Here is a 12,604-nt window from a genome sequence, read left to right as displayed (position 1 = left end):
TTCCCCCTTTGGTACATTACTCTTTGTGCCTCTGGGAGGTGCTTGAGAAGCTCCTCCATTTCCACTCAGTTATATTGGTCTACCTGGTAACCAATACCATAGAGGTGGCCATGTTCCATTTTATAGTTGTCCCACACAGCACCAATCTTACTCTCTTTGTCAGGAAGTGTAGTATCCCCTGTCCCTGGATAAGTACTCTCATTTTTGATGCGGGAACAACAAGACAGTCTGATGGTAAATGCCCGTGGATAAATAATAGGTCTTGTGGTGCAGGCTTGGACGTCTTCTCGACCCATGTGTTGACCATTCTTGTTTTAGCAAGGTCTTTGAAGTCGTCTGTAGTAAACTTAAGCATGGACTTGAGCATTGGCAGGAACTATGTGGTACACTTTATCTTAGACACTTTCTCCACAAGGTCTTTCTCCTCTTTTACATGCATGGGCACTTAATTAGGATTGTGGCCTTGACTTTTAGTGCATATTAAGGCAAAGGTGTCAACTAGGCGCCTTAACAGGGAATGGTTGTAAAGATGGATCCCAGTTTCTGCTAAGGTGCTTTCCTCAACTCGGTCAGAACTCTCTTCAGCACCAACACAGGTGACACCCATGGGAAGACTATGAAGTTTCTCTCTAAGCCCTTGAGCCAGAGGTGATTATTTATGTGGCGAGAGAGGAAATTAAGTTGAAATTTAACAAAGTTGGCAGAGCATTCTTAGGCCTCAGGTTTTCCTCGATGTAGGAGACATTCCCTTCTAACTCCTAGGCCTTCACAACACCAGATAAAGATTATTGTCATGCAGATAATGATTATTTGGAGTCTGATTACCTCCTTCAATACTGATGCTGACTCCTATCTGGACTGACAAAATGTGAGTGGCCAAGGCACTTCACCAAAAGGTGACATTTCTTTCCCCTTAGCCCTGCTTCAGAGGAGTTCTCCATATTTATGACTGCTGTTCAAAAAGTAACTAGAAGCTTAGATTGACCTTGCCCCTGCAGAGCCGTAGTCAAACGTTTTGACTGAGGTTCTGCAGCCCTACTCCTCAGTTGGCCCTTGCTTCTACTGAATGCGGCCCTCTTGGACTCTCATGCCTGCATGAGAGAAACCCATTTTCGGGCTCAGCAATCCACTGGCACATAGACAGATGATGTAGGCTTGCTCCTGGTGACCCCTCCTTTATGTCCTCTCACCTGCCACTGGGAAGTCTGCTTGTCCCAATGTCGTCCTAGGAGCAAAACCAAATGGCTTCCCCATCACCTGCTGATAGATAGTAAATAAAACCTGGGTCTGTGGGCTGGAAAGTGTTTGCTTCTGGAGGCTTGGCTCACCACATTGCTAATACCACCTGCCTCCTGAGCTGATAAATGCATGTTTTGTGTGAATTGACAAAACGTACTGTAAGCAGTTTGCCAGGCCACATGAAAAAGCAACTGTTTACATACCTGGTCAATGGCAGATTGGGTGTATCCAAACATCTTGAAGTGTAGTCTGGACTCCGTGAGACGCGATTGCTTGGTCCATGGATATTTCTGTCACACTGCTTCAGCTGACTTGGATGCCTTCTACTAGCTTACTGAATATGTTCAAGCTACACTCAAGCATGTGCTGTTCGATCGTGTTAGACTGCTCAGAGTGAAAGTTGACCCTTCCATAGAGCACTTCAAACTAAATAACCAAGTGGGTGGTGCGACCAGGAATCTTCCCATAGCATGCTCTGTGTGCGAGGGGGGGGGGGGGGGGGAGTGGACCTCATGTATTTCATTGAAGGACTGCAAACTAACAGAAGTGTTCTTCTCTAGATGGCGGTTTGTATTTCAGTCAGTCAGTCAAAATTCGTTATTCGGTATAAAAAGAATACCATAAAAGACAAAACGGCATTAAAAATGTTAAAATCTATAAAACATTTAAACCACCAGGACATTTCAAATGTAAACAAGCAATCCTACAACTATCACTTCCCCACAAAGCCTCTGAGTTTCACCGCATCAGAGATGAAGTTTTAAACACTCAAACATATATTCCAATTGTAAAAGCTGAAGATTAAACAGGGCTGGCCTGCATCTTCTAATATTCAGGTTTTTTAGCAGTATTATTAAAAACTTTGTCCTGGGTGCGGTATATAAAGTGCTAAAAAAAGGTTAAGTGTGACATAGACTGAAACGAAATAGAATCACAGGGAAAAGGTTAAAGGGCGAACTCCGTATACACATTACTCGGATAGGCTACTAGAAAGTGTGCAATGCCAGACCTGTAAACCGAACGAGGTAATACCTTTGATGGACTTCCACAGGAAATAACAGGTAGGACTCAATAGCCTCTGTAGCACCCAGTGGAAAATACTTCTCGCCCCTCATAGTGGATACTCTCTGCCCAGCAAACAGTTTCAGTAGTTCTTTCTTCAACTGACACCTAGGAACCAATACCAAATTTAAGGGTGAGTCAAAACAATCTGCTTTGCCTAGGGTTGCCAAGAGTTCCCTCACATACCTAAACCATGGGATCCTTTGGGCGTGCTCCAGAAGAAGACAATCTTGCACTATCTCCAGATTAAGAAAAGTGTCATCTTTAATCCGTATTGAGTGCCACAACATGACGGGGGCCAGCCCAATACGATCGCATAGCTCTGTCTGACACAGAAATGCTGGAAGACTATTTGGGACTGACAGGAGCCTCCTCAAAAAAACATTTTTTCTCAACTTCTGTAACTTTGAGGCATCCCTTTAGCCTCAAACGCCACTCCCATAGGTGACTGTTGAGCGTCACCCTGCCTCATAAATAGCAAGCATGGTATCCAGCGGCCTAGATCCTAACTTCTTAGAAAGCGTAAAAAGGGCCTCCATAGTTAGTTAGTACAAAACGGAGGCACCTAATATTAATAAGATGAGACCAATTACTTTTGCTATCAAAAGGAAGGCCTAAATAAGTGACTGTATTGACCTGTGTTAATTTTTCAAAAGAAGAGCCAGTAGTTTTTGGCACCCACCCTGGAAGAATCTGTTTCTACATCTTTCAGGCATTTATCTAAATCATTAATGTAAAGGCAAAATATAAAAATGGGGGCAGCACACATTCCTTCCTCACACCCGAGAGATCTTAATGGAGTCTGTATGGTTACCATCAGCACCATATATAATATGGCCCGTAACATCCTTGTGTAACTTAGCAAGGAAAAACACTAGTGATCCATCAATGCCCATATCTAGCATCTTGTTCCAAAGCTTGTGCCTATTTACCCAATCAAAAGCAGAGGTCAAGTCCATAAATGCAAGATGCAATCAACCTTTCGTGACCAAAGTATATTACTGATAAGTAGATGGAGAATGAAGCACTGCTCCACTGCGCCCAGGCCCTTTCTGAAGCCATATTGGATTTCAGAAAAACAGCCCTGAACCATCACCCAGGATTCTAGCCGACCCAGCAGATCTCTGCCCAGAATTTGACTTGTGGAATCAATGAGTGAAATAGGGTGATAACGTGGGTCTGCCTTTTCACCTTTTTCATATATGGGCCCAATTATTGCACTGGACCAAGACTTGGGAGGGCCATTCGCAACAGCAGACCTCAATACATTCGCCAATATGGGCATCCAAAGGTTGGGATGGTCAAGAAATAAATTGATGGGCACACCATCAGGCCCAGGGGACTTATTTCTTGCACACTGGTCCAGGGCAGCAAAAACCTCATCTAACGAGAGGCTTGCCAACTTGGTCTGAGACTATAAAAGGTCCAAGTGGTCTAAGGATCTAACCTCACCCATTTCACTCCCAAAAAGCTTTAGAAATGCTCTACTCAAGTGCTCAGGGGGAAATGACCACATCAATGGGGGTGACATGGGTATCTGAAAAATAAGGGGCATTCACCACTCCCCAGAAAAGCCGGGTATCATTCCTTTGTGTTGCGACATGCAGCTTTTCCCAGGCTTCTCTTCTAATCACCTTCTTCCTCTCGGCAATTGCCTATATATATTTTTTCCTATGGGCTCTCACAAAGTCCCTGTTTCTGGGTACTTCTTTCAAAGCAGAAATAAGATCCCTGTGAGCTTTTGAGCAGCTTGAGTCAAGCCATCTTTGAGGCTTTGGGTCCCATTTGTTATTAGAGCCAAGACATTATGGCAAATTCCTTCATAGGCCTGCAGAACCAGGTTACGATTAGCCGCAGTCTAGGCAAATCATAAATCCCACCCTGTTCCACTGCAAAAGATTTCTCAATGCTTCCTGAGGGTCCAGCAATGTCCATTTACGCAAAATCCCCTCATTTCGATGGGTGAGAAGAGGGAGGGCCCTAAAAGCAGCTTGCTGACCACATCACCTATAGCAAGAAAAAGTGACAAAGGGTAATGATCACTCGAACAATTGGATAGAATGTCAAAATCATAAACTCTTTGTCTATTGGATAATGGCACAGCAGTGAAATCAATTAGATCTTTGGGCCTGCTAAATCAATTGTAATGAACATTGTCCACCTTTTCAAAATAACATTCAAATGATCCCCACAAGATAAATGTTCAAAGTAACCAAGATCCTCCATGTCCCCACAAATCTGCCCGCATATAACTTTTTTAGAAGTCGGACACAATTTACAATTAAAACATAGTCTGAATTAAAATCACACAATATTTCATCCAATGCACAATCAAGGGAGGCAACTGTCTGTCTTTGTAGGCATTATATTCAGATGATAAAAGTTAATCATGACTGCTGTCTCCCTGAGTTAGCCCGAACAATTAAAACATTTTTAACAACTGTCCAGCCTGAGGTAGCTGAGATCAGAGTCAATAAGCCTCCTTTATGATGACCCCTGCTAGATGGCACAGCTAGACTAAGGACAATAAGAAAACCATCAAGAAATATTGTACCACGAGACCAGGTCTCCTGTAAACAGACCATGCCATATATCCGAATAAGATCATGCCACTCAGCATTACTTAATTTAATAGAAACTCCAGCCACGTTCCATAACAAAAACTTAGAACCAGCCTTTAAGGCGATAAGGCAGATGGCGATGACTGGCCCTTACACCACAGAGATGTCCCCACCAATCACCATGGGTGCGTTGTCATAGTTGTGAGGTGCGTCCTTTTGCAACAGAGTATATTGGACCTTGTTGATCTGATGATGCTCAGCGAATTCATCCTCCACTGGAGAATCGCAGATCTGCCAGAAATTAGCGAGAACGGCCCACTCGCAGTCTCCTGTACTAGATGAATTCAGCGACTGTATAGGGTTGCCTTCAAAAAGTCAGTCTTTGTCCTCAATGCCAGATAACGGCCTAAATCTGTTGCTAAGGATTAGTGGGGAATTAGTGCTATTAGCAAAATAAGTGATTAGGGGCCCTTTGCCGATCTCCACTTAAGGGAGCCAAACCTGTGTCCCTCAGGGATGTCCATTTCAGGTGCCTATAAAAATATTCTAAGGGCCGAATTTTAAAAGACTAGGCTTCATGTTGCCCTAGTTTGCTTGCGCCAAAATATCACCTGCCACAACTGGGTTGTGAACACTCACAACCACAGTATCACCAGCATAATTTTCCTCCAGAGGCCCAATACTTCCACCCTCCGGACAAACAATTTCTGAGCTCAAGTCCCACTGGCAGTTAACGGAGCTATACAGCCAAAATATCACCTTGTTCCTAAGGGACCTTTGTGATTCAAATAGGTCTAAAGGGAGCCATGGGACATCAGATAGAATTAAAACATAATGGCATGAGGCAGGAGGCAGGTTTATGACAGGTAAAGATGCCAAACTCAGCGGGCCGCTCCCTCCCCCACCCTGGCTAACTGAAGCGCGCAATATAGTTGGGGGCCTTACATCCTGAGTGGAAGGAGCTGAACTATTGGCCTTTTCAAGATTATCGGTCCCGTCTAAAAAGCTGGTCCCTCCTCCCTCTTGTGTCATCATCTGCAAACCACAAGACTGAGCAGCGTCACCATCATAATTTAGTTGCGCTACTGTGGGTGTGATAGGCTGGGATGACTGCTGTGAAATGGAATCCTTAATCTGGCTAGTGACATTTTTGCCAGCACTCCCTTCAACCAATTTAGTAATTTGGGACAGTTTGGATTCAATAGAGGAGAGGCTTTCATAGGCTGGGCATAATTTAGAATCCAGAAGATTTCTTAAGAAAGACTTTATGGCATTCCAGAAGTCACCCTCCATCGATGTAACATGTTCCCTTTCATGGGATCAAGGTGTATCAGAAAGCTGCTTGTTTTGGGCCGACTGATTTTTTTTTGGGGGTATTTTTTTTCCTCCATTTGGTTGAAGGTCCCACACTCTGGGAGGCCTGAAGAATAACAGAATTGTCCAACCGCTCTGTACACTCCATTTGCTCACCAGTGCCCACAGAGTCTATAACATGAGCACCTAACGCCCCAGTACTAGGCAGATCAGACACCCTCATGTATGTCGAACGTATGGGGACATTATCCACATCGGGGCGGAGTGGTGGTAGCAGAGACATGTGATGGTACTAAATCATCCGTTGTTAATGACAACCGTCTCTCAGTGAGTTTTTTCATTTGATACTAAATCTACCACCCTCACTAAAATGTCATTGATAGTAGCGCATTGGAGCGAGTGCTGCTGCTGACGAGGTTCCATAGCACCCATCACCTGTGCCTTCCTTTTGCCCAGGATTTTCCCAGCAATACAATAGCATAGACGGAACAAAGACAGATCAGATGTAGAAGGCACAAAAAGCTTACTACCAAGAGAGTAAGCCCAACCTGGCCTCTGATGGTCTATAACCGGGTAAGACGGGCCCGTCTTGGCCTGGGTGCACGCCAGGGCGGCTACAATTCTTTTATGCACCTCCAGTTGCAGGAGAAAACAGAAAGCGGCCTCCTGCTGGGAGTCTGTAGTGCGCACCCACCTCCTGTCCTCGCAACAAGTCCTTCAGGGCTTGTATTTGTAGTTCTCTTCACCTTGGTCCAGAACAGGAAGAGCCCTGAGTTCTACACCTGACACTTCCCTTTGATTGGTCCATTGTGGGATGCCTTCTGGTTCAACTGGTCTTGGGGCATCCAGTACACTATCGTAAAGACCCTTGTATCTCTATAAGACTGCGGGATTAGGGGCAACAGCACTTCTGATTGTAGGCAACAGAGTCACTCCTACACCAGTTGGTAGCTGTCAGCCCAACCCTTCTGACTTTCTAGCAGCACCTCACCAAAACACAAATAGTAAAGGTGATTTTTGGTAGCCTAGCGCATGGATTCCGAATTCCTCTCAAGGAAATCGCAGTGCGACAAGTCATACCCTTTTCTCTCGTTAGTAATGAGTCTCTTACACACCCAGGAAAGAAAGAATATGCAGAACAGTTTTCAATACATTTATTGAAATGACTGCAATCTACAATAAAATACATGAGCTGCAATGATTATACTGACAATAGACAGAGTGAGGATTGGGAGAATAAGCAATGTGAAGATGAACAATTCCAACATTTTGCAATAAACATGAATATACAAATTCCTCCCTAAAGCGTATTGCCTACCCTAAAGAAAGCAAGGTATGATAAACCTAATCTGCGAAAGCCATGCCCATGAGAAGCATCCCAACCCCTGTTACCTTAGAACAAGGTTGGTCTCCAGCCTCCAAATCAGGTGCTAGAGAGACACAAAGGCTGAGGTCTGCTGAAAAGTGACTTGCAGTATGAATGGAATCTCCTGGGTGGAACCCCCTCTAATGACCTTGGTTTCACAGAGTGTTTTTATAAGGCCCATGTTATTGCCCGTGCAGATATCCTGACGTGGGTAAGCACCTAAGCATTTGATTGTGTGCACAAACTTGCACTGGCAATATCATAACAAAATGCCTGACATGTTCACATTCTGTTCTTGTCTAACATGAAGCAAAGGGACATGATGACAATCCAGTACGTACATTAGTGATAATGGCGCTTTCATGGAATGGCCACTGATTATAAAATAAAAAGATTTCTTATAAAATGCAAGAACTGCAAGTACTGCTAAAATGAATATAAATTAATAATCAAATCGAGCATATTAACCTAGGTAAAAGGGCACAGGCATGAAAGCTGAAGCTAAGCTAAACTCTTATTCCCAAGCAACTAAAATGGATCCAGGACGACGCCTTTCCACAAATTTTACTTTTGTCTTAAGTGCTGCAGAATGTGCAGTAGGGGCTAGAGCATAGATGATGATGATTACTCCAAATTGGGCACTGAGGATCTGGTAAACTTTTCTGTTTAATCCTTCACTTGCAGCAAGATGGTCCGATTTCCCCCGCACCCCCCCCCCCCCGCAAGCCCTAAATACTGTGACTTCACACATGGTGATTCAGCAATACTAGCTGGACACCTTTTGCTTTCGCAGTGAAGTTGCAGAGATCCGCTTTGTGGCCAGGAAGACCAATGCCAAATCCATCTGTAGAGGTCATTGGGTTTTGGAGTGTTGTGAATTGGAAGGGCTCAACCCCTTCAAATATCGCCTTCTGACATCTTGCACAGCAATCTGGCAGTGGCTGCAGCGAAGGGCTATTTGGTGACCCTGTCTGCCTTTTCATATGCTCCAACTGAATTTCTTATCCCTCAGTGGAATTTGAATGTCCAATTGACCTTCTTGTTGTCATCTCCGTTTGAGCCAATGTACAGTTTCCTGGTTCGACTTCTTATGCTAAAGACAGTTTTGAAGAGGGTCTCTACTTGGGGTCAGAGATCTTTGGGCCCTCTCAGTTTGACCATCATTAGTTTCTATCCAGATACGTTGTTTTTTTGTACCTGCCTAACAAACTTGTCCAAGGAGGTTACTGTATTTCATTTGGCCCAGTCTGTTACCCTACTATCTATCTTCTCTCCTTCACAGCGACTGCATAGACTGGATCCCAGTTGTGTGATGTTTTACCACATTGATCTCACTTGTCAGGAAAGGCAGGATAATAAACTCTTCATGTTCTTCGCTGGGGTAAGAATCGCAAGGCTTTGAACACATAATTTTGCCTGGGGTCATCCACTGTGTTAAGGTCTGCTATGCGTTAGCCAGGAAAAGATCTTCTAGAGGACATTCATGCCATTCCACAAGAGCCAATTCTACCCTCATGGCCCTGTCCAGAGGCACCCCATTTGCAAAGATCTGCTGCACGGCTACATGGTCAACTTGTTGTATTTTTGCCAGCCACTGCTTCCTAACAGCTCAGGCATGCAGTGACAGGTACTTTACCTGAGAAGGCTGTTTGACTTTCTTGGTTAACCGGAACTACCAAATCCAACCTCCCTGGGAAGTATTGCTTCAGGACTCACTCATAAGATGAGGAATCTGCAAGAAGACGGATCCCTCGGAAAAAAAGTTATCTACCTTTCTTAACAGTATTTCTGTTGGATACATAATCTTCCCACAGACTCATCACCGCCTTCCCTATGAGTTAATGCTGATACTAATGATGTATGCAAACTTGCTAAATGCTGTATTGGTCACTCAGTTTCCTCTCTCGGTCCTTCTCAGCATGCCTCTATTGGGTGTTGAAAAGTATCGGGAACTGATGAAAGCTCACAGATTCATACCTTATATACCCCAGTGAGAGAGTTGTTTCTGAAGTTGCATGGTGTCACCTGAAAGTGCTAAGATACTGAAGGGGGAAAGCTTCCAATCTGAAGCCTGGAAGGATAATTCATAAAGTAAGTAATTTACAGCAAGGCTATGTATCCACCAGAAGTATCACGACTGTAGATTAGTAACTTCTTATTTTGTAGCCCTTCAAACATCTTGCAAGGTTATTGGCTTACATATTTGTGTGTTCATTTGTTTGTCTATTTTTAGGCTTGCAGCTTTACGGAATTAGCGGCACATGCACTCCGAAGAATGGTTCTTCTGCACTGGCTGATTTCTAGATTGATGCGAAATGCCACAGTCTCACTGCAACTTTCTGAAGAGAAAGGAAGACACATGGATTCTTCTCTCCTGACCCTGGCCTATCTCAACATTGTGTTTTGGAAATGTCTGGAGCGGACACTGAAAAGGGAACCTTTCTGTTTTATCTCTTCCTTTTGATTCTTTCCAGACAAGTGAATGACGTCATTGACAGATGTTGGTGGGAGGGTAAGGGGGAATTTCAGTGGATGTTTTGGGATGTGTGGGAGGTCTTAACTAAGGGTGGTGTCGTTTTAAAGGAAACATGAGTGACTTGCTTCCATGGCGCGCGCGCGCGCGTGTGTGTGTGTGTGTGTGTGTGTGTGTGTGTGTGTGTGTGTGTGTGTGTGTGTACACACAAATGATTTATTGGCTGGGGCATATAGTGATGGTCATTTTGAATTATCTTTTTATCATTCATGTTCTGTGTCTCTTGGAAGCCATTCTTTACTGTGCATTATAAGTAAGGCTTGTTGACTCTCTTATGTTCTCCCAGTCTCCATGCACTTCAGTGTACGTGAAGCAGTGCCTTCTTTGCTTGCAACTTGAGGCTGTGCAGTTAGCATACATAAAAAGACAGAGCACCGGTTTTGATGCATTCTCCAAAGGCATGTCTGTAGTAACTGCTGGATTGTACTGGATACTTTCTACAAAAACTGCATTCCTAAATGTGCCATGAAGATCAGGGTGTCATTGCCTTCTCTGACTCTTTATGACACCAATGTGAATCTCTGCTAAGAATTAGAGTATTTTCCTGCCTGTCATTCCATCAGTTGGGCGGGATGAGTTGATTTCTTGCAAACCCCAGTTGGACTGAAGCAGTGATGTCGCTCTAAGGTTTGGGTACTGTATTTGTTTTATATAGGCATTCATGTTACATGAACTAGCAGGGAATAACCGTCATTGCCCTTTTTAGTGAGCCAGAGCACCTAATTACAAACCGGCATGATGTCACACCTGCTAATGTCCAAAATATTAACCATGATGAGTTTAAGAACTGTGGCCTGTATCCAGTGCCTAGACGATGTCCCTGGAGAAGACCATTATCAAACAGTAACTCAGCTGAACACCTATGCTTCTGGGCAGCCTTAGAGCTGTGTTGTAACTGTACATATTTTTTCTTCTATTTTCATTGTGGTTGTAGGTACCTCTGGTCTCATACTCTTTGCCCCAGAACACCTCCCAGGCCCCTCAGATGTGCCTGTTATTGTTTTTGGCCTCACATCCTATAACTATTCAATCTCAGACCTGATCAATTGATAAAACACAGGTGCCTTTTAAAAATATTGTTTTACTTTATTGTGTTAGATCATATTTTTTTACCTTCAAATGATTAAGAAACACTAGGCCATGCTGCTGCATGTTTGCATTATAGGTTGCATTCTGCATCTACAGTGACCTTTGGTTTTGTTCACAATGTGTTATGATTGATGTTGTTACTTTAATCAATGGTTTGTCAATCATTGGGGAGATTTATCATGATGTACTAAACCCTGGAACCAATCTTTGTTGACGGCTCGGAGATTTGACCTTAATGCCTGGCCTTCTGGACCTGGATTGAGAAATAAGACCGAAGATATGGTTGAAGGTGATGTATAGAGCCATTCGGCCCTCCCATTCTGTGTGGACGCCAAGTATCTTAACATGTGCATAACGTTTTTTGGTGCAATCAAACATTTAAGCCTTTGTCCCATTTTGAACTTGTGATTCCCAAGTTTAGGCACCAGAGCGTATTTTGATTCATAAGATATGGTTTCCTCAATGGCGGAAGCCCTTCAGGTTTACTCCTGCCTAGCGCAAGGCTTACTTGGGCTATGTGTGTGGATGGTGAACAGCTTTATCATATTGTAAAATAAACTTTATATAGCCAATACCGTGTTTAGCATTTTATGTAGTGTTTTTTTAAACTTTAAATGTTGATTACTGCTGGAATGGTGTTGTGGAGGTTATGGGATGAACTGGAAGGTGTAAGGATGTCTAAGCAAAACCACAAGTAAACACTTCTAGTGTTGTTAGGTTCGGGTGAACGAGCTAAACATAAACACAAAAAATGGTGATTCTAAAGTTTGGGACCACCCTCCTTGATGGTAGTTGGATCTAAATTGTAACAAATGGGATGAGATAAATGATTTAAATTGCCTGGGTCCCCTCCCAACAAGAAAGGTGGAGTCGTGGATGCCACATACAAGAGTCATTCCTAATGGGCATTAGATTATCAAGCTACATATTAAGCTCTTACCTTGTAGGGGTCAGGGAGGTGTGCCCACTTAATCCACTGTAAAATTTTAGTAGGGTAAATTTGCCTATGTTTTTTCCATTACCTAACAAGTAGTTCTAATAGGATTTGTTGTCATCTTGCATACCTTTATATGAACTTGTATACACAAAGTAATGGCAGCTGCTTAAGGAAGCTATGTTTCCACTATTACCACTCATGCCAGATATTGCCAGTTCTGACGTTAACAAGCACTCGGTATGGCACCCATATTGCCAGTCACCTACAACACTAGTTTACACTGGACTTTTCTCTGCTCTTTCTTGACCTCTGTCTTGAGTGACATGACTCCCTAGCTATATGTTTTTCACTCCTGGCAGCAAAACAATCCCCATTTATTTTATCATCATCATTGATTTATTTCAATACCTCAGCTAATCTATTTTGAGTCAAACGTTTGAATTTTACAGTACCTCTGTCTATTACAGACGTTCACCATAACACACAATCACTAAATGGCAACC

General features: G+C 43.4%; 1 protein-coding gene across 2 annotated transcripts in view; it reads left to right on the top strand.

The window, feature by feature from the left end:
* CHMP1A (charged multivesicular body protein 1A) overlaps positions 1 to 11,736 on the top strand; it is a 69,596-nt gene extending 57,860 nt beyond the window's left edge. For both annotated transcript variants that reach the window (XM_069216623.1, XM_069216624.1), the window contains exon 7: positions 9,776 to 11,736. In XM_069216623.1, coding sequence (XP_069072724.1) covers positions 9,776 to 9,797 — 22 coding nt within the window. In that variant the 3' untranslated portion in view covers positions 9,798 to 11,736. The remainder of the gene's footprint in view (positions 1 to 9,775) is intronic.
* Positions 11,737 to 12,604: the final 868 nt, after the last annotated feature.

Source organism: Pleurodeles waltl, chromosome 12, assembly GCF_031143425.1.
Source record: "Pleurodeles waltl isolate 20211129_DDA chromosome 12, aPleWal1.hap1.20221129, whole genome shotgun sequence".
NCBI lineage: Eukaryota > Metazoa > Chordata > Amphibia > Caudata > Salamandridae > Pleurodeles > Pleurodeles waltl.
Note: the sequence above shows the minus strand (reverse complement) of the source record. Positions and strands in the feature narration are given on the sequence as shown.